This window comes from Octodon degus, unplaced genomic scaffold (genome assembly GCF_000260255.1).
Source record: "Octodon degus isolate 3935 unplaced genomic scaffold, OctDeg1.0 scaffold00130, whole genome shotgun sequence".
In the NCBI taxonomy this organism is placed as follows: Eukaryota; Metazoa; Chordata; class Mammalia; order Rodentia; family Octodontidae; genus Octodon; species Octodon degus.
Window position 1 is genome coordinate 2,644,252 of NW_004524706.1, and position 23,253 is coordinate 2,667,504.

The 23,253-nt window shown below is 36.6% G+C and overlaps 1 protein-coding gene across 6 annotated transcripts in view; it reads right to left on the minus strand.

Moving 5' to 3' along the window:
* Nucleotides 1-23,253, minus strand: part of Zmym6 (zinc finger MYM-type containing 6) — a 46,808-nt gene that overhangs the window by 6,305 nt on the left and 17,250 nt on the right. For 5 of the 6 annotated variants that reach the window (XM_023701104.1, XM_023701107.1, XM_023701103.1 and 2 more), the window contains 10 exons: nt 20,158-20,332; nt 19,874-20,065; nt 17,039-17,189; nt 15,609-15,724; nt 14,461-14,730; nt 13,766-13,916; nt 12,543-12,715; nt 10,998-11,142; nt 9,439-9,579; nt 8,759-8,796 (listed from right to left, as the gene is read on the minus strand). In XM_023701104.1, the coding sequence (XP_023556872.1) occupies nt 8,759-8,796; nt 9,439-9,579; nt 10,998-11,142; nt 12,543-12,715; nt 13,766-13,916; nt 14,461-14,730; nt 15,609-15,724; nt 17,039-17,189; nt 19,874-20,065; nt 20,158-20,332 (1,552 nt within the window). The remainder of the gene's footprint in view (nt 1-8,758; nt 8,797-9,438; nt 9,580-10,997; nt 11,143-12,542; nt 12,716-13,765; nt 13,917-14,460; nt 14,731-15,608; nt 15,725-17,038; nt 17,190-19,873; nt 20,066-20,157; nt 20,333-23,253) is intronic. The other variant, XM_023701106.1, reaches the window with a different exon arrangement.

Below are 23,253 nucleotides of genomic sequence, written 5' to 3' on the forward strand. Positions count from 1 at the left end.
CTTCTTATACTTCATTTTTATACTTTTCTGCTGGATGGTTAAGACCAAGGTAAAGCAGGACCTATGCAACAAGAGTTGTAGCTTTTGGGTCTGAGCAAGTACTTATTCTACTGAGCCATCTCTTGGCCCCAAGAATATATTCTTAAACACAAAACAAAACAAAGTAGAAGAAGCGAGACATTTGACTAGCTGGAAATTCAACTTTTATAAGAGGAGGTTTCTATAAGACCAAGTTAAAGAACAAGCAGAGTAGGGGAATGTATTTAAAACATGTTTATTCATTCAGTAAATATTTATTAAGTGTTCAACACAAAAAAACACTCTTCTCAGCCCTGTTCCTCTTCTAAGAGGAGCAACAGAAAACAAAATCATACTCTTATGGGCTTTACATTCCAGAGGGAGACACAGCACGTACAACAGACCCCTACTGTGTAATGAGATAGCAATTCAAGCTGTGAAGAAAAACAAAGCAGCATAAGGAACAGAGAGCGGGATCATGGAGGAAGCATAATTTTGCAGTAAACATTGGAGTAGAGGTCTTCCAAATTACTCAAAAGAGTAAGCCATGCAAAGGCTGAGGTTAGGAGACCAGGCAGAGGGACTTTTAAAATTAGTAATGGACACATTCAGTATAATTTTTTCTTTCTTTTTTTTTTTTTTTTGGTACTGGGAACTCAGGATGTTGCACTTGCCAGGCAGGCGCTTATGCCACTGAGTTATCTCCCTGGCCCTCAATATAACATTTAAAAGATATAAAAGTATATACATGAATGACTGCCAGTTATTCAAACTGAACTCTAAATAAAACCACTGTTCCCAATTTCTTATACATCCTAAACAGTGATAACATTAGAATGTTCAGCACCTTGCTCTTGTTACTTAGCAAGGTTTTTTGGTATTTTAGGGAAGGATCTATAGGATGTTCAGGGTTTCACTAGTAGATCAGACTCGTAGTGATCTGCCTGTTTACAGCCTCCCAAGATCTGGGATTACAGGTGCACACCACCATGCCCAGTCTTACATACTGATTGTGTGTGTCCCTGGGATGGGGTCAGCACAGCAGGAACAGGGAATCGAACCTCAGCCCCTACTCCTGCTTGCAGGTGCTTTAATCCACTGAGCTATTTGGCCAGCCTTAGCAAGCTATCTTGCGGGTATATTTACATAATTTTCTATAGAGCTGCTTCATGACAGCTTATATAGTATTCAATTACTGAATGTACCGTAAGTAATTTGAAGAGTCTCTGCCGATGAGCACTGAAATGTTATAAATCTTATGCTATTATAAACAATGTTACAATGACTCTCCTTACACATTAATCCTATGTGCTTGTACATTTATAGAATAAAGTTTAAGTGTTATTTTGATGGGTCACAGGTTTATGATTTTAATTCTAGTGGCATTGCCAAACTGTTGTTTGTTTGTTTGCTTTGTACCAGGATTGAACTCAGGACCCTGCACTTGCCAGGCAGGTGCTTATTCCACTGAGCTATCTCCCCAGTCTGCCAAACTGTTTTTAATAGAAATTATATCAAATTGTGTGGTCACAAGCAGTATATTTGTTTCCCAACACCCATGTCAACAGGGCAGTATAATAGTTTTTTGCTATTTCTCAAAAAGTAAAAAATTAGTATAGTGTGGCTAGGTATTTTTTCCTGGGCAAGCATTACTTTTATTTCCTTTTTATGAAGCAAGACTCCCTTTGTCCTGTTTACCTTCATCTCTAAAAAGTCGATGCAAGGCCGGCCAGATAGCTCAGCGGATTAAAGCACCTGCCTGGGCAGACGCAGGGGCCAGGGTTCCATCCCTGGCCTGCCATGCCAGCCTGCCCCGCCGGGGCGCACTGCGACAGCAATTGAGACTGGGCATGGTGGCATGCTTGAGAAGCTGAAAACAGGAGGATCACTGAGTCTGATCTGTGTAGTGAGACTCTGTAGGCCCTATACTAAATACATAAAAAAGTCGCATATTTTGAACAGTAATACTACATACAACTCAAAAGATTCAAATAAACAATGGAAAAATTATTGTTCCTTTTAATTTTTCCTCTACTGAATTCTCCTCAGAGGCAGCCACTATACCTATTTACTAGTGACCTTTCAGGGATATTCTACACCTATGAACAAGTACATATTTTTGGGGGGAGGTTTAAAGCACATATGGGGATACAATGTATAGTTATATATTGTGCATGTATCTTGTATTTTTCACTCTAGGTTTCAAATTGCTCTGTTTCAAAATTAAACTGTTTTTCTTTTAGTAACTCCACAGTACTTCACTGTATGGCTATACCGTAAACTACAGCCAACGTGAATGTGCAGAGGACCATACTCACCAGGCCTTGTAAACCGGTGTGGCCATGGAGAAGGGTACATTTCAGCTTCTGCTTAATTAAGGCTATTTTCTATAATTGCCATAATAGCTCAAGAGTGAATCACCATGACCCTGGTCACTGATGAAAAAAAAAATGTTTACTATTTTCTGCCACTGTAAGCAATGCTTCAGTTAAAATCCTTGTACACAATTAAGTTTCATAAATGTGTAAAAGGTATCTGAGGGATAGATTCCTAAAAATGGGATTCCTGGGTAAGTGGTATTTACTTTTAAAATTTTAATAGTTTCTACTAAAATGCTCTGAAGCAGTTTTATCCATTTACATTTCTAATAGCAATATGTAAGAATGTGATTGTACTTCTAATGGCATTTATCCAACATTTAAACTGAGTGCATTTTCTTATGTCTTTTCTTCTTCTTTTTAATGTATTTGGTACAGGGTCTCACTGCACAGCTTGGACTTGTAGTGATCCCCCTATTTTCAGCCTCCCCAGAGCTGGGATTACAGGCGTGCACTATCATGACTGGTCTTGGTAGTGGGGCCAGAACGGCATGTGGTGCCAGGATCGAACCCCTGGTCCCTGTGCTTGCCTAAGCAGGTGCTTAGTTCACTGAGCTATCTCACTGGCCCTTATTTTCTTATGTTTAAGAATATTTTTATACCTGCAAGCAGGCGCAGGGGCCAGGGGTTTGATCCCCAGGCTTCCTATGTTGGCCCCTGTAGCCCGCTGAGACAGCAATTGAGACTGGGCATGGTGCGCATGCCTGTAATCCCAGCTCTTGGGAGGCTGTAAACAGGTGGATCACTACAAGTCCAGTCCAGTAGTGAGACCCTGAACACCCTGTAGATCCTTCCCTAAAAATTAAAAAAAAGAATATTTTATGTCCACTTTCTATGAATCACACTTGTGCACGTTTTTTATTGATTCATAGACCCTACACATTCTTTTAACAGCTTTTAGGTGACACAAGTTGAATATAGCTGAATTTTTATATTTTATTTTTTATTTTTTTATGTATTTAGTACAGGGTCTACAGGGTCTCACTGCTAGATCAGACTCATAGTGATTCTCCTGTTTTCAGCCTCCCAAGCACTGGGATTACAGGCACATGCCATCATGCCCAGTCTTTTTTTTTTTAATTATTTATTTAGTGTGTGTGTGTGTGTGTGTGTGTGTGTGGCCAGCTCAGCCCACCAGGGGGCAGGGCTGGCTGGCATGTGGTGCTGGGGGATTGAACCACGGTCCCTGTGCTTTGCTTAGCTTGTTCTAAGTAGGTGCTTTAGACCACTGAGCCATCTCACCAGCCCATGCCCAGTCTTAAAGTTGAATTTACCTATCAATTCTATGAAATACAGTTGAATTTCCCAATAGATTCTGTTTTGTGACATATTTAGAAATACTTTCCCCATTTCTAGGTTATTAATATATTCCATAGTAGTTTTACAATTTTTTATTTAACTTTTATCTTCACTGTATCACTATACTCTGAGATAAAAATCTAACTGTATTCTCTTCTATATGTCTACTGTGTTATATCATTATTTATTAAATACCCGTATTTCTCGTACTAATCAGAAATGTTGTCTTTATCACTATGAAATGCGTATGGATATATTTGGGCCTCTTCTCGGTCTTTTCTGTTGAGTTGTCTGCATATTCATGCACCACTATTGGATGTCTTAACTATGTGTGGAACTCTGTAATAGTGGTAGCTTTCCTATAACTTTAGTATGTGGAAACTACTTCTTTCCTTTCTTTATTCTTCTCCAGGACTTCACTAAAAGTTTCCAGCAGAGGAATAACAGGACTTGACTTAGTGTTTCCTAAAAAGACCATTCTGGTAATAGAGTGGAAAGAGTACTGTACATAGAACAAGAATGGATTCAGAAAAAATAGGCAGGAGATCATTAACAACCTAGAAGACAGACAATGGTGCTCACACTATGGAGGTAGCAGGGCCTTAAGAAATGGAACAATGAAGCAAAGTCTCTGGAGAATACAAGGATTCTGTTTTAAGATGTGTTTGAGACTGCTGTTATTCATCCGAGTGTAAATGTCAAGTAGGCAATTAGATACAAGAATCTGGAGCTCAAAGGTCAGGAGAAGAAAAATAAATCTGGAATGAACCACCACCTAGATGGTGTTCAAAATCACCTAAGGACAGCAGGATGGCACGAGATTTCATAATGCTATTCAGAACAGCAAGTAATTTAAAACTTATGAATTATTTATATCTGGAATTTTCCACTTAGTATTTTCAGACTATGGTTAACTGTGGCCAATGGAAACCAAAGAAGCAAAAATCATGAACATAAGGAAACTACTGTATATAAGGAGTCAAGAAGAAAAAGATAATTTAACACAAAAATGAGGAGAAACTAAAAACAGGAAATGCAAAGAAAAAAAATCAAAATTTAAAAAACTCACAGAAATATAAGCAAACCTACTAGTAATCACTGACACACAAAATAATAAAACAAGATACCATCAAACAGATCAGCAAAAAAAAGTTTAAATATGACACTATTAAATGATGGAAATGAGTTAATCATTAGCTGCAAGTAGGAGTAAAACATGGAACTGCCCACTCTGTAGGGCAACCCGAAACCTAAAAATCCAAATATTTTTTGACTCAGTGATTCTATTCTTCCATTTTTACACTACAGAAATACCTATATAGGGATACAAGGAGATGTGCAAGGATATGCATTGTGATAAGAGATTTTTCATAGAGAAAAAAACAACCTAGTTCATCAATAGGCAACGGATAATTATGACACTACAGATAATACAATACTTATATGAGGCAACAGGAATGTACTAAATCTATTAAGTATCAACATGGATGGATATTTTAAAAAATACTATTAAATATTTTCCATGAGTTATCTATATGAAAGATGACAGTGATCTGAAAAGATAACACACCAAACTCACAATAATAGTTGCTTCTGGAGGTGTGAACAGGGGACTACAAGTAGTGAGACAGAGACAGAAGAGAAAGGGGGCAGAAGGGGGAGAAGAAAAGAGAAGGGTGAGGTTGCGTGTGGGAAGAAATGAAATAAGCCAAAGATAACAATGGTTAATTCAGGTGCTAAGAATACAGTAGAGGGGCTGGGGAGACAGCTCAGTGGTCTAAGTGCCTGCCTGTCCAGCACAAAGATGTAGGTTCAACCTCTGATAACACATGCCGTGCTGGCTCCATGCTGAGCTGGCTACTGAAACTGGGGACGCACGCCTGTAACCCCAGCACTGGGGAAGCTGAGACAGGAGGAGCACTACAAGTCTGAGCTGTGTAGCGAGACCCTGTACCAAATAATTAATTAATTAAAAAAAGAATATAGTAGAGTAAGGGTTGACCAACTATCAACTATGCACCAAATTAAACCCTTACCTGATTTTTAAAATAAAGGTTTGTTTTGTTTTTTTTCTACTTTTGTTTTTAATGTATTTTAGTACAGGGTCGAGAGGGTCTCACTGCACACATCGGACTCAGTGATCCTCCTGTTTTCAGCCTCCCAGGAGCTGGGATTACAGTTGTGTACCACCATGCCCAGTCTTAGTCTCTCAGTCGCTGACCCAGCATGCCCCGGGGGTGAGGCTGACAAGGCACATGGGAGTGTGGGGTGGGGGTGGGAATAAAGTTTTATTGGAATACAGCCATGCTCATTCATTTATGAATTATCTGTGTTCAGATAATGAATTTATGAATTATCTAGTGCAGCTCCCTCTGCACTACATTGTCAGAGTTAACAGAATCTCTAGCTGCAAGAGACTGCCTGGTCTGTAAAGTGCAAAATGCTGTTTAGGTTTTTATAGGAAAATCCTGCTGACTTTTTCAGTAGATTTTCTTTTTCTTTCTTTTTATATTTTACCATTTCCTAAAATGTAAAAACATTTAAGTAACCAGAGGGAGATTCACACTAACATTCCTGGACAAAAAAAGATTCTAAAACTGTCAGGGTTTTTTTTTTTTTATATCATAAGAGTACTATATTGCTTATTATTATGTTTTATAGAGTAAACTAAAAGTAATAATCAGAGCTATCTGGTAACATAATTTAAATAACTGGTGAATTACGGAAATACTCCACATGGGAAACATACACATAGAAACAGTAGCATTAAATATGAAGTACTGTCCCTGAAAAAACCTGAATAATTGAAAACTAGAATAATTCAAGACTAATTATCCCATATTCATGAAGTAGAAAAGGAATTTATTCTCCAAATACATAAATATAATATATAAAATTTTATAAGTACACATCAATATTGATGAATACATTAATATCTTAATTGTATAACTGTGTAGTTAATATCATTAACAGTACAAGAGTAATATATTAATCATGTAATTTAAAATATGATTTAATATAATATATAAATAAATACAAGTTAATTTAATGATATTTCATTAACTAATATACATTGCCTGAAGATAATTATAGAAAAATAATAATTAGAAAGTATCATCTTCCAAGAAGAGAAATAATAGAAAATTAAGAGATACTAAATTAAGACAAGCTATCTTTCCACATTATAGTGAAAGCCAGTCTGGTTCCCTACAAAACTTTGGTTAAAAAGTAAGTCTAATTCGGGATGAGCTTCTCATTTTTTTTTCCACCAAGGATTTCTTGATATACAGACACATTTTCCAACTTTGGCCTTGTCACCAAAGAACAACCACCCATATTTGGCTCATCTTCAAAAATAGTAAATGCTACTGAAATACACTGTTAGGTAAGCTAAAGATGTAGGCTAACTGCTATGGCCTTCATCCTGCTACCTTGGTATATCTGTCTGTCTGTCTGTCTATTTATTTGGTACAGGGTCTCACTACACAGCTCAGACACATAGTGATCCTCCTGTCTCAGCCTCCCCAGTGCTGGGATTACAGGGATGTGCCACCACACCTGGTTTCAGGGCCCTGTGCTTGCCAGGCAGGCACTTAAGACTGCTGAGCTATCTCCCCAGTCCTACCTTTGTATTTATAATTCTAGCCCAAGGAAATTTTTAACAATGTCTTTTATCAACTTTGTGTAAGTCTACCTTATATACAAAAATATATATCTTACACAGACTGCCCATGGGGGGGAATACTGGGGATTGAACTCAGGACCTTGTGCTTGCCAGGCAGGTGCTCAAGCTGTTGAAGCTATCTCCCCAGCTCCAGACTGCTTATTAACAGATGCTACACTGTCGCTGAAGCTAAAACCTTTTTAAAGATTTTGATAGCTTTAGAAACAGCAGATACAGCTTGCCTACTCATTTTTATATTATCAAAACCTCAATGGGCTTTAAAATTGGAAAAGCAGCCATGACTTCACATAAACCTTTTATCTCACTGTCACATTTCAAATCATAAAAAATGCTTCATGCCTGTATGAGCAGGCTTCCCCACCCCACTTATTCCATTATCCTTGCCTCGCTATAAACTATGGGTGCTATAAACTTTGTAACCTCTGGAGAGTACCTGCTTTAAGTGTTTTTGGTGCTCTGGTGCTGCTTTTGAGTACTAGCTCTAACACTGGACAGGGCATGCATTCCTAAATAATACAAGGCATCAGAACAGTGGTTTGGCCATCTTCATAGATTTTTATATCTAACTTCTGTCCAAAGTTACTGAATCGAGGGGCACACATCTTAGCACTAATACCACCATGTAATGTACATTTGAAGGACACTTTCATGATGTAAGAAAAGATTTTTAATGATATCAAGAGTAAATTAAATGTTGGGGCCGGGGAGATGGCTCAGTGGAATAAGTGCTTCCCTGGCAAGTGCAAGGGCCTGAGTTTAATCCCCGGTTTCACCAAAACAAAAAAAAAAAATACAACGAAAGAGTAAATGTTAACATTTACCATAACAGTCACCAAATATATTAACCTAAGATCTCGTACAGTATCATGGGATATTAATAAAAAATGGTTATTATATTCCTTCGCCAAAGGGCAACAATGGTGGAAATCTATAATCCTTTCAGCCTTCCAGATTTTTTTTAAAACAATTTTTTAAATTTTGGGAACATTCCACAATATCTCAAATTTGAAATAAAACACTTAGTATTATTTTCATCCTCACATAATTCAAAATTACAATGATACTAAATTTTCAAAAAATGTTCTAGTCTAAAAACAAAATTCTGAATATAGTAAAAAAGAAAAATAAGCAGCCAGATTGAATTACCAATCATTTAAAGAAATTAAGAAACCTGAACACAAAGGAACACTAAAATAAATCCAGAATATATTCTTATCAATCATGTAAGGTCAAACTGTAAGATTCAAAGCAAGAAAATAATTCAAATATTACTCCATCTTTTGTAAAAAGTAAGCTGCAAACAGAAAAATACCCAGACATATACATAAAAAGACATAAGCAGTTTTATTCAGAAAAAAATGTTAACAGTAAAACTTACATTTCCAATAATTTTTGCTGCCTCTTTAGTAGCTGCACCTGTTACAAATTAAGATATACATTATTATTCCCAGAATATGTATAACTAAGAAGTTAATTTCCTCTAAAGTAGGCAATAGTGTGAACCAAAATTTCTCCAAAAATGGTCTAAAGAAATTTTACATTGCCAGGCATGGTGGCACATGCCTATAATGCCAGGCCTAAAGAGGCTAAGGCAGGAGGATCATTGTGAGTTTGAGAACACCTCAAGCTACAAAATGCTCTAGGCCAGCCTGAGCAGCACAGTGAGACTCTGTCTCAAACAGACGAAAGAAAGAAAGAAAGAAAGAAAGAAAGAAAGAAAGAAAGAAAGAAAGAAAGAGAAATTAATTAATTTTACAGTACTAGCACCTGTGGTATCTGACAAAGATAAGGGGGACCATGTTACAGGTCAATCCAACTATATAGAATGGTATAAACACGCAAGTACAGTAAAATCATCTGCATTGTTAAAAAAGTAAATCACACATAACACTTCTTTTCCCACGAATACCACTGTGCTTGCTTAACCACTCCCCTGAGGCAGAGGGATATGATTCTTTATACATTAATGTCAAAAAAGATATTACCAGTCAAGAGTCACTTAAACTAGGTGGCGCTCATCCCTACCTTCCAGCCAAATGCCTTTCCATCAAGTCGTACCTTTTAAAACAGTCTTAGTGCTTCCTGTATGCTGGGCAACAGGCATTTTTGCCAGTGATACCACACTGGTTATGACTGGAGTTATGTTTGTTCTTGTAGAAGGGAGTGCCAGGAAAGCAGTTTGTGCCTTTGAAATATTTACTGACAAAAATAAACAAAAATATAAGTATAAACAAAAGGATTACATAAAAAAAAACACCATTAACAACCAAGTTTTCAAAAAACAATATAAAATTAACTCTGTATAATGTTGGTTTGGGGGATTCTAATTAAATTGTTAACCAGGGCTTTAAAAAGCTTTATTCTGGGGCTGAGGAGATGGCTCAGTGGAATAAGCGCTTCCCTGGCAAGCTCAAGGGCCTGAGTTCAATCCCCGGTTCCACCAAAGAAAAAAAAAAAAAAAAAAAAAAAAGTCACAAGAGTTAGGTTTGGGGCTGGGGAAATAGCTCAGTTGAATAAGTGCTTGCCTGGCAAGTGCAAGGGCCTGAGTTCAATCCCTGGCTCCACAAAAAAAAAAAAAAAAAAAAAAAAGCTTTATTCTGTAAAATTAGAAGTTTCAAATGACATATAACAAGTAAAAATAAGAGCAGCTTCAGGATTAACTAGGGTGTTCTATAGAGAAAAAAAGGCCTACTGTTATGCATGCTTTGAATAAAAATTTAATATGACAAGTTTTTTAAGTTGATGAAGGAACTGTCCATTCATGTAACATTGATATTCTTAAGCCACATTACAAAATGAATATTCTATTGCAAACCAGAATGGTCCCAGGGCATAGAGGGTAACATCAAAGTTCAGCATGAGCTGTATATAATTAAGGTAATGATTAATAAGACTGCAAAGGCAGACAAAGAGCCTGCCAGCAGATGGATTCTATCAGGCAACACGTGTTTCAGACCATGAGTGAACATAACATCAACTGTTTTTTATCTAATTCAGAAAGTGATACGTATACCTACTCTACAAAGGCACCAAACATCTATCTAGTCTTCTGAATATCTGGACCACATTAGCTGTCCTACTTGCAAAATTATTTTATGCTTAAGCCAGGAAAAACTACTACCCATGAAGAACTGGTCTATTTTTTCTGAGATAATTAATGTGTTGTTCTCTTTTTCTTTGGTGAAAAGCAAGCTACAGATCAAATCTTACACCAGTCACAAAGCTATGTTAGCATATTTATATCTTCTTCCTCCGTTTGTCCTAATTCTCTTATTTATATTCCTTGTTAGTTGAATAGTATGCATCCTGTAACATTAAATTGTATTATCTGTATGTATAAATTCAATCAAAAGCAACCAAATCAAACCTGTTCTGTAAAAATTAATAAAAGCTATCATTTGGTGATCAAAAGATTAAGTTTTTTAGACAATAGAGGTTTTTTGATTAAAAAAATAAATTTTAAACAAAAGAACTATCATTAAGGATTCTTAAAGGAAAATTTAAGGAAACTTATGCTCTTTGAATCCAATGAAATTATTATATTGTTTTCTACTGAGTATGCTGATAGTAGATCCTAGCATTAACATAAAGATTCAATTAGTTAAGTTTAACTTTACCTTTATTTTGTGATAGATCATTCATATTTTGTTGATGACAAAACTTCAAGACACAATACAGGTTACAGAAATGTTTGATATTGCCTCGCCATTTTATGGACTCACTCAGCTTGCCCTGACGTTTACAACCATCACACTTGGCCATCTGGGAAAGAAGTCATGACAAGAAAGGCTTCAAATTATAAAATAATGAGCAGATAACTTCGATCATAAATCAGAGACACCATGAAAACTAGCTATATCTGATGAGTCAGGATTACAAATATAAGGTTCCTACCTTAAATACTATAATTAAAAATAAATGTTTATTGTATATAGATTTATGCCCTAAATTGAGAGGATTATTATAAAAGATGCTGTTCTGTTTTTAAAATTACTGAGGAAGGACTAAAGACAGGTTCTATTTTTTCACAAGATTAAGAAGCATACTATACAATGAGAAGAAAGATTTGTACTAATAGTGTTTGGGCAAGATATTCTGTCCGCATCTTATACTACAGATAACCACTAAGAAGACAACAATGTACAATGTATTAATTATTGAGACTGTCCTATTAATCAGTTTTGAAACTGTCTCATTGATATTTGTTTCTCAATAAAATAAAATAAACTAAAAAATAAAAATAAAGAAGCATACTATAGCAGAAAGAATGTGGGATTTTGAAATCACAGACTTTGATTAATTTAACAAGTATCTAATAAGACATTCTTTGTCTGAAGCCCTGTGATCAGTCGTGCTAATCTAATGTATTTCCATTACCTTCTTCCCCAAGAAAATGAGATTTTGGGGATGAGGCCAAGAGGCAGTGATGTGACCAGTAAGCTCAAAATGATATCAAGCTGTCACCCACCAGCTTCCACAAGGGCACTTCCCTTCTCTGGACCTAACTCCTCTTCCTTTTGGGACTGTAGTGAGGAGTAAGTGAAACAACAGCTGGACATGCAGTACTGACAATTAATAGCAACTACCACGGTTGGCCTTTCAGAAACATTTTTTTTTTTAAAGAATTAAGTTGGTAAGGTTGTCAGTCAATGTCCTTTAACCTACGAAGTGAGAACAAGGTCTGACTTTAAATTTCTCAGCATAACCTGAATGAGAGAGCCACCTAAGGCAACGTTATGTAAAGTTCTAACCCAAAAGATTTCAAAGTTTCAAACAAGGTCAACGTGCTTCATAAAAAAGCCCAAATAAGGCACAGAAGAGCATGAAATTCCTAATATATTGAAATGACTGATAACTGAAGAGATAGAAATGCTCATACCGATTTAGTAACACACACTCTATACATTTACTGAATTGCCAGAATGTACCCCATAAATAAATACAAATTTAACAAAAGATACATAACCTCAATCAACAGTCTCCAGAGATCATAAACTCCTTTTTCTCATAGATTTTATCTTACATTCAAATTTTGCCAAGCAGCCCATATTTTACTTTATCCATCTCTACATTTTTCTTCACATAACACATTTTTCTTCACATAATTTGAATGTACAGTAAATAAACTGCATAAATTTCAGAAATCAGCAAATCACATTTACCTGATAAAAAAGAACTGTAAATTTGGACATGCACTCTTCACAACAAAACTCTTCTACTTTGCCCTCCAACCGATTTTCTACCAAATTTGGGGATGTCTGTGAGCAATAACTGCACATCTTACAGTAGTTTCCCCATCGTTCTCCAAAGTCCCGAGCAGACAGGAATTTACAAACTGAGCACAAAGAGGGATGAAAGGAAAAAGCATCAAATCCCCATTAACTTCAAGAATAGAAACTGATTTTTTTTTTTTTTATGGTCTTAGACACAAATTTTAAAGAAATGTAGATGTAAACCTTAATTTCTAAATACATGACAAGTACTTGCCTCTAGGTTAAAGAATAGTTTTTATATTCACAGAGCAAATTCATATCACCTTTTAAATATCTGGTACTTTTTTTGCGGGGATGCCAGGAATGGAACTCAGGACCTTGTCCTTGTCAGGCAGGCAGCACTGTACAACTGAGCTATATCCCGGCACCCTGCTCTAAAATATTAGTTCATCTATTTCACAAACATAGAGATATAGAAGTTTGTTAAGCCAAGTAGCAGCAACTGCTTAAATCCTGCTTTACAAATAAATGCAAGAATAAAAAGATCCCTGATGGCATACCTAAACATACAAAATTATTATTTATTTTATTTTTGTATTTCACGGAAGGGTCTCCAGGGTGTTCAGGGTCTCATTACTAGATCACACTTGTAGTGATCCGCCTGTTTACAGCCTCCCAAGAGCTAGGATTACAGGTGTGTGCCACCATGCCCAGTCTATTTTTATACCAGTATCTCTGATTTAATTCTACTTCAATAACTTTTCTTTACTACAAGCACTGCAACATTTAAAAAGACAGAAAAAATAAATCCCCAGCACTGAAAAAATAAATAAAAAGATATTTACACTAAGCTATATATCTAGCCCTTTTCATTTTTTTATTTTTATTATTTTTTTTTATTTTAAGACAGAGTTTAAGACTCTCAATCTTGGAATCCTCCTGTTTAAGCATCCCAAGAAGCTGGAATTACAGATATTCATCACTATGCCCAGGAAGAAGACAGGCTTTAAACTGAAGTATAAACCCAACATACAAATGCTCAAATTAAACCCTACGAGTGAAAAATTATTGCAGTATTAGTCATGTATTACTTCCCCCAAGTTATCAGGCATTATTTTATGTTATATAATGTAATAACATGCTATGTGGATCAAACTGAACTTTTTCTTTACCTTCACTACAGAATGGCTTATCAACCCCTGAGAATCGCACAGTCTCCTTTACAATTTTCTGCAGTTTACAGTAGTCACACATTGCCACAACTCTATTTTTCCTTTTGTATTCATCAGAGCAAGTCTTGCAACAGAATAGAAACATTTTTCCCTGCAGAGAAATAACAGTCATTGAGATCTAGCTAAATAACTGTTTATCTTTAAAAAACCTTTGTGATTCCACAGAAAACAAAAAACAGAAATTCCATTTGACCCAGCTACACCTGAACCTCTAGGTATCTTCCCAAAACAGTTAGACATTACATTACAGAGTCCAACGTATATTCACATGAGCAGCACAACTTTCAATAACTGAATTCTGGAATTGACCTATATTTCCATCAACAGATGAATAGAAAAGAAAACATGGTATTTATGCACAATGGGATGCTACCCCACAGTAAAGGATAAAGTTGAGTCATCTGCAGGAAAATGAAAGCACCTTGAGAACATAATGTTAAGTGAAGGAAATCAGAAACACAAGCTTAAATATCACATGGTTTGTCTTCTAGAAAAGCCCAATATATTATTTAAAAAAACAAGTTAAATGGGGGAATAAAAACCCTTTCTCCTCTACATTTCAAAATGAGCTGAGTATCAAAGACATGGAGGGAAATGCATCTAATGGATGCAATCCTTTCACGAAGGCACGTTACCTTGTAGTAAAGCAGCTCTGGCTTTGTGGCAAACATTTGGTTACAGTGCTGACACTTGAGTTTCACAAGTGTCTGGGCTAAAGCAGCCTTTTGGGATTGTTTAGAAACCTGTTGGCAGCCAGCTGGGGCAGCACCGCTGACAGAACTGGAAGAAGACATGCCACCACCTCGTCCTGCTGACATCACTGACCCAGAGGGCGTGCTCACAATCACTTGACCATGAGAAGGTGCTGCCGAGAGGTTCGCTCCTTTTGGCTTGTTAAATACCTTCTGAATGAACACAAACAAAGCAAGTATTGATCAACTGAGAAACATGCAACTTACTGGTTTTTACTTCCTTGTGGTAATAAATTAATTCTGCCTCAAATTTTTTTTACATCTTAATTTCTCTCATTTCTCATAGAATGAATCTCAATGACATAGTTCCAATGTAGAAGAATGGAGAAATTCAACATTAAAAGATAGAGGACTGGGGCCAGGAAGATGGCTCAGTGGAATAAGCGCTTCCCTGGCAAGCGCAAGGGCCTGAGTTCAATCCCCGGTTCCACAAAAAAAAAAAAAAAAAAAAAAAGATAGAGGACTGGAATCCAGACTTTTTATAGTTCTCTATATAACCTCTAACAAACTCAGCATGCCTTTCTGCTCCCCAAGATACCCTCTTCCTGCAAGCCCAGCACTAACCAACTCCTCATGGCTATTACAACACAGTGCCCCCAGCAGTCTCTCCTAGAGCCAGTGACATCACATTAGGCACTATTCTGTCCATGGGATCACTAAGTTCTATTTGTGTGTATGTGGATTGGGGTGAGGAGAAAATGGACAAGTGGGTTCTTCCAATTCCATGCCATGGATAGGTATCTGGCCCAGAATGAGGAAGTGATATGGGAGCCCCATCACCACACAACCTACTCTACCAATGGATAGGAAGGAGCCAAGGTGCACAATGGAAGGGAAGGCCATCTTCTGCAAGGACCCCAAGAAAGGAAGCCCAACATCTGGGCTGAAACATTTCATAGAAATGACCTCTAAAATTTTAGTTAAATAGAATTATTTTTAAGTTTTACATTTAAAATTTTCTACGTGTGGACAGCAGTCAACACTTGGCCTAAGAAAACAACACTTTGCCTAAGAGAACTTCCCAGTCATACCTGGAAAGCCACTACACAGTTGGAGCTGCAGAAGCTGTATATAGTTCCATTTGACATAGCGAGGTGATACTGAGGGATCGCTGAGGTTTTACAACTATGACAGGATACCTGGACACCTTGAAGATAAAAAAAAAAAAAAAAAAAAAAAAGAGTATGTTACCCAAGTGATCATAAATGATCCAAAATTCTAGAAGTAAACAAAAACAATGAGCCAGGCATGGTGGCACATTCCTGTAATCCCAGCACTGAGGAGGCTAAGGCAGGAGCACTGTTGAGAGTTTGAGATCAGCCTGGGCTGCAAAGAGAAAGGCCAGCCTGAACTGCATAGTGAAACACTGTCTCAAAAAGACAAAAAAAACCCCAACAACAACAAATAGTACTCAGAACAGTCAACCTTTAATATCCTCAGGACATCAGTTCTAGGACTCTCCAAGGACAATACAATCTGCAGACCCTCATTATATATATATATATATATATATATATATATATATATAGGCACTGTATTTGCATATAACTTACATGTATCTTCCCAAACATCTACTTGTATACTTTAAATCATCTCTATGCTATTTATGATAACTAATAAAATGTAAATAATATGTAAATAGTTGCTTTACCTTTTAGGGAATAGCAACAAGAAAATGTCTACATGTTCAATACAGATGCAATTTTTTTCCCTGAATATTTTTGATCTGCTAGGTTGAATCCATGAAAGCAGAATCTACAGATATGGAAGGTCAACTATAATAAACAAAATCAGCAAACATTACAATCAGCTCTAAATCTAACTACGGCAACCTCAACTCCCATTTACACAAAAACCTAATACTTACAATTATTTTTCTTTTCACATATGAAACTTTTCATACCACAACTATTTGCAGTAAAAAAAGTCAGTTCTTTTTTTTTTTTTTTAATTTTATTTATTTGTGTGTGTGTGTGTGTGTGTGTGTGTGTGTGGCCAGCTCAGCCCACCAGGGGGTGGGGCGGGCTGGCATGTGGTGCTGAGGGATTGAACCGCAGTCCCTGTGCTTTGCCAAGCCTGTTCCAAATAGGTGCTTTAGACCACTGAGCCATCTCACCAGCCCCCCCCCAAAAAAAAAAGTCAGTTCTTTAAAAATAAATCAATCTTGAATCTTAACCATACAGATAAATTTAGCTTGTAACAATATGAGATGTGCCAGCCCCGCCCCCTGGGAGTGCTGAGCCAGCCACCAAGACTGGATGTGGTGGTGCACACCTGTAATTCCAGTGTTAGGGAGGCTGAAAACAGGAGAATCACTACAAGTCTGGGCTTCGTAGTGAGACCCTATACCAAATACATAAAAAAGAAAAAGAAAACAAAAAAAAAACCGTGTGAAAGGAAAGCACTTATGATCTTCTTCAACAGTTACTAATTCTATAAATACATCAAATTTAAATATTACCTGCAGAAGTGACAGTTTTAACTCTGTAAGCAGATAAGCAATTAATAGAGCAGAAAAGCTCTGTTTTTCCTGAGTCATTGGTAGTCTCAATCATTTCAGCTGATGGCCTCAATGATTTCCCCAGAGCATATGGAGGCATTTGGGCTGAATTCTATGAAAAAAATAAAATAACAATTAGATCCTAGCACATAGGATTAAATACTAACCTAAAAGAAAAAAAGTACTACCATTGCCATTCATTGAAATACCTGAACATGATAACAAGGCCACAATAATTATTAGACTGTTTTCAAAGTTGGGGGTGTGGGAAAAAACAAGTGTTTTTCAGACAATAAAACACAAACAGAAGAAAATTAGATAAAATTTAGACTTTTTAGTGATAACAAAACACTTTACAAGTAATGAATGGGATAGTCAAAATGATTTTCTCATTACAAATACCAGAAGGAACCAGATAGTCTACAAACCAAAAGGCCATATTCAGTACAGAGCTTGACCTCAGTCTAGCAGTCTACCATCTCTAAGGCTACTTAACTCATAAGACTATTTAGCAAGAGTCAGAAATGATATTTAATGTGTATTAGGAGATTCTACAGAACTACCTATTTTTTAAGCTAAGTTTCACAATAAAATGTGCCGGAATGTGTATTTTTTATTTTGAATGTTTTGGTACAGGGTCTGCAGGGTCTCAATGCACAGATCACACTCAGTGATCCTCCTGTTTTCAGCTTCCCAAGCGCTGGGAATACAGGTGTGCGCCCCCACGCCTGTCTCAAACATAATCTCAGCGCGCACCGGGGGCAGAGATGGCACAGCTGCCTGTTACGTTTACTCAAGTTTTAATAATAATACAGTGGTCCCTCACTTATCACAGAGGTTATGGTCCAGATACCCCCGCAATGCGTGAAAATGAACAAAGTAGCAATGTTATTTTTTTAGTGTTTATATAAATTTTAAGGCTTTATAAACCCTTCTTACACGCTTATAAAACTTTCACACACTTTAAAAAATACTTCTAAAGTTCCTAACCACTTTCTAAACTCATACATCTACATAACTTTAATAACATACATATACTGCAAAATCCCGTGATATAAATATCCATAATAAATAATTTAGATTAATACTTTTTGAAAACCCAAGAAACAGTGACTCCATGAAAATAGAACTGCGAAATAGCGAGGGACTACTATAATGGCTGCCATTTCTTACTTTTTGAATGTTTACCAGGAGCCAGACCCCATTCTAAACAATGTATATATACTTAGGCATAGTTTTTTTCAGTAACACAGTGAAGCACTTTTTAAAATTACATTAAAAAAAGTTTAAATTTTATTCCCAGACAAGGGTTAGAAGCATAGCTGAGTGGTACAACGCTTGCCTAGTATGCACGGGGCCTTGGGTTCAATCCTCAGAACTGAGGGAAAGAAAAAAAATCACAATATAAGCAGAAGTAGGAAATTAAACCTATTTCACCAAACTATAAAGTTTAGGCTCCTGGCTGGGAGATAGTTCAGCAGTCTAAGCGCTTGCCTGGTAAGCATAAAGACCTGAGTTTGACTTTTGGTACCACATGCCAGGCCAGCCGGGAACCCTGGGTGTGCCACATACCCCAAAACTAGGCGTGGTGGCACACACCTGTAATATCAGTACTGGGGAGGCTGAGACAAGAGGATCACTATGAGTCTGAACTGCATAACGAGACCCTGTATCCACGAAAGAGAGAAAGAAAGAAAGAAAGAAAGAAAGAAAGAAAGAAAGAAAGAAAGAGAAAAAGAAAAAGAAAAAGAAAAAGAAAAAGAAAAGAAAAAAAAATTTTTTTTCAAGTTTTGGCTCTTTGGGGCCAGGGAGATGGCTCAGAAGAATAAGTGCTTGTCTGGCAAGCACAAGGGCCTAAATTCAATCCCCAGTTCCGCAAAGAAAAAACAAAAGTTTAGGCTCTTAACCACTACACTCACCTCTCACTGACAGACTAGATGGTCTCGCAAGACGCGAGTAAGCAGCAAGGAAATATAAATGTAAAATTGCACATATCTTCCTAGTATAAGAGGAACCTTATTTATGCAGCTGATACAATATACTACTACTTAAAAAATTAAAAGTGGAACTGACTTTTGAATTTACAACATAACATTTCTTTTCCTATGACAGCTTGAACCATACTGTCAGAAGTGGCAATTCCTGGAATTTTTTTTTTTTTTTTTTCAGTACTGGGGATTGAACTCAGAACCTTGCACTTGCCAGGCAGGCGCTTATGCCACTGAGCTATATCCCTGGCCCAAGAGACACTTTTTAATAATGAACAGAAACTACCAACTGATTAGAGAAATTAACAAATCAAAAATTTGCCAACTGAAAATTTTTACAATTTACTATTTAACTTTAAATATCGAAGTTACTCAGTAATAAACACTGTGACACATTTACAACAAATTCATTACTTATCACAATAAATAAGGTTAAAGTATTTTAATAGGATACTGACAAATTACTTCTAAGACATATTTTAGAATGAAAAAGATATGCTATCCTGAGATACACTGATTTTCTACACATTTTAACTTGCAAAATATTTCACACAACAAATCATTGAAATTGCATAAATCCTCAGTCATGAAGAGAACCTTAAAAACATGTGAAATGTCTATGTCATCTCATTCTGTAATCATCCTTATGGTAACAAAATCTATTTTTCTCCAGAGGAATTCACACAAAGGATGAAGGGATGGGAAAAGCTCACTTATTTTAGGAGTTTACTCTTTTACTTTGCAGTTCATCTCTGTGCAACCAGTTTCAGATTAAATTTAACTATGCTTGGCAGACTGATGTTCATACCTGCTTATATGCTGTGATACTTGTTGAACTAAAAACCTTCTGTGATTGGCTAGGTCCAGAGCTGCTATAGCAATAGCCCCCACAGTTCTCACAGCAGTTCATAGTGAGGTTGTTGGTGGAATGAAATTTTGAAAAACAAGCATCACTACAAAGACCGTGCACCACATTTTGATACTTAACTTCAAATCGAATCTAGGAAAGAGAAACACACACACATACAAAATAAGCAGAGCCAGTTTAAATGCCTCTGATTTTTGAACAAAATCTCAGTAAAAGTAACTTACATCAGCATTTTTCTGACACATACTGCATTTAGTTGAAGTACTATTGGTATATATGGTAACAATAGGTTTTTTCTTTAGTTCATAAGAAGACAGGCATGACTGACTGCAGAAATCTTTGCTAGCGGAAGAATTTTCAACTTGGGCTGTGATCACATCCTTTGGATTCAAAATGTCTCTAAAAATAAATAACAAAGGCAAAATGATGTAACAACTGCAACTCTTCCTCTTTGTAAGCTAAAGTACTATTTACTAGGGGCAGCTATTGTACAGTGGGATAAAGTCCTGGGTAAAGCATCCGAAAACCTGGTTTTAATCATAGTTTTTATTTCTAGCTGAGTGATGATAAGGCAATTACTGTCTCAATTTCCTCAGGTATTAAAATGAGGTTTATAATCTCCAGTTATTAGCTGTGTGGATGGAGAATTATATTTAAAATATAACCAACCAGATGCTCACAGCAAAAATTTCAACTACCAGAGTCAGTGGGACTAGATTCAGTGGCTATCCCACAACTCCAAGCCCTAAGACATGAGTCCTGTTACTACCCAATCATAGCCAAGGGTAGAAGGAAGAAGACAATAAATAAATTTTTTGTAAAAATTAAGATCTGGGGAAAGATATTATCAAAGACTAATATAAAAGCATGATATACAAAATTTAGCTACGAAATTAGAACACAATTAAATAGTTCTGTGAGATTTGTAGAGTGATTTTATTTATTCATTTATTTATTTTGATACAGGGTCTCATAGACTCATAGTGATCCTCCTCTGTCACCTGGTTTTGGGGCTGGCATGTGGTACTGGGGATTGAACTCAGGACCTTGTGCTTGCCAGGTGGTGCTTAAGCTGCCGAGCTATCTCCCTAGTCCTATAGAGCCATTTTATAAAAACTAATTATTGCAATAAGCATTGAAACACCCCAGTAAACAGAAGCTAAGTATTTTTTTTAATTTTTTTTATGTGTGTGTGTGTGTGTGTGTGTGTGTGTGTGGCCAGCTCAGCCCACCAGTGGGCGGGGCTGGCTGGCATGTGGTGCTGGGGATTGAACTGCAGTCCCTGTGCTTTGCTAAGCTTGTTCTAAGTAGGTGCTTTAGACCACTGAGCCATCTCACCAGCCCCAGAAACTAAGTATTGTTATTCTTCACACAAGTATAAAAATTGAAGGAAGCAAGGGCCAGGGATATGGCTCAGCAGCACAGCACATGCCTGGCAAGTGGGAGACTCTGAGTTCGATTCCAGGTACCAATTAAAAAAAAAAAAAAAAAGTTGAAGGAAACAGTTATAAACACTAGAGCAGGCCATAAAGTTAAAAACAATAGTGGCAATAATATCAAACGTCACAAGCATACTAAGTAATTACTATATGTGAGGCATTATTCTTTTCATTCAAATTACCCAATTTAAATATCACAATAACATGGGAGGTATTATCATTTCCAAATAAGGATACAAATCTTACTGTGGGTAAACAAGGATACCATGACATAAACTCAGGCATTTGGGGCTCAAACATTCCACTATCCTGCCTTTCATATTGTATCTTTATTATGCAAGCCTGTTTCATGATAAATATGAAGTAACAAAAATTATTTTAATTTTTCTAAAATTCACCTAACCTTAACAATGTGACAGTCTTTGAAACCAAACAGATATGTTTATATGCAGATGAAGAATTAACTCCAGAGAAAAGTAGTTTTATTTTGTTTTTTAACTAAAACAACAATATAACTTAGTATAGTAACTCTGCCACTTGTATAAGTAAATGGGAAAAAAAATAAGTAAATGGGAATGAGTTAATAGTGAAAATATGTACATATAAATACAACTAGACTAAATCTTATGTGTCCATACAAGTATTTTTCAAATGAGAGTTATGCCTTTACATTTATCTTGGGAAAAACACACTTATTCCCACAATAACATGGGCTAAAAATGTGTTTTCTAATTTCTTTGTTTTTCTTCCTTTGACTTACAAAAATCCTTTCACCATTTAGCAACATTATTCCATTTAATCACCTAATGTGCTGAACTGATAAAATACCAATTAACACATGTTGAAAAGATTTGTCACCTAACCTAGTCTAAAGGAATGCTTTACAGGCTCTGATGGCAATGGCAAACCTAGAGATCAAATTTTTTGAAAGCAATACACGTATAGCTCTTACTAGTGGTTCAGTACATGCATGGAACGATGAGGACCTGGGTTTAATCCCCAGCACTCAAGGATGCATACGTGTGTGTGTGCACGTGTGCACATGCACACATACACACACACAACTTTGTGGTAAAAAGTCAAAAGTCACAACTAATACACATCTGAATATACAAGTAATGTTATGATCTTCAAAATTTAATTCATTTTAGCCTGGCATGATGGTGTATGTCTGTAATCCCAGTATTAAGGAAGGCTAAACCAAGAGTCCCACCTAGGCAATTTAGCAAGACCCTGTCTCAAAATTTTATTTTATTTATTTTTAAAAAAATTATTTATTTATTTATTTATTTATTTATTTAGTGTGTGTGTGGACAGCTCAGCCCACCGGGGGCGGGGCTGGCTGGCATGTGGTGCTGGGGGATTGAACCGTGGTCCCTGTGCTTTGCTTGGCTTAGCTTGTTCTAAGTAGGTGCTTTAGACCACTGAGCCATCTCACCAGCCCCTCAAAATTTTAAAAACAAAGCCAGCATATCATTTTAAAAAGAAACTATACTGTATTACAGAGTGGTATGCATCTGTATTCCTAGCACTTGGGAGGCAGAGGCAGGAGGATCACCAAAAGTTCAAGGCTAGCCTGGGTGTCCTAGTGAACTACATAGGGAAACCATGGCTCCAAAAGAAAATTTTAAAACAACTTTTAAAAAGCTAGGGATATAAGGCTGGGGAGATAGCTGAGTAGTTTAAGCGCCTGCCTGGGAAGCACAAGGATCCAGATTTGATCCCTGGTATTGCATGCTGTGCCCTGCCCCCCCAAAACCAGGTGTGGTGGCATATGCCTGTGATCCCAGTGCTGGGGAGGCTGAGACAGGAGGATCACTATGAGTTTGAACTGGATAGCAAGACCATGTACCAAATAAATAAATAAATAAATAAATAAAT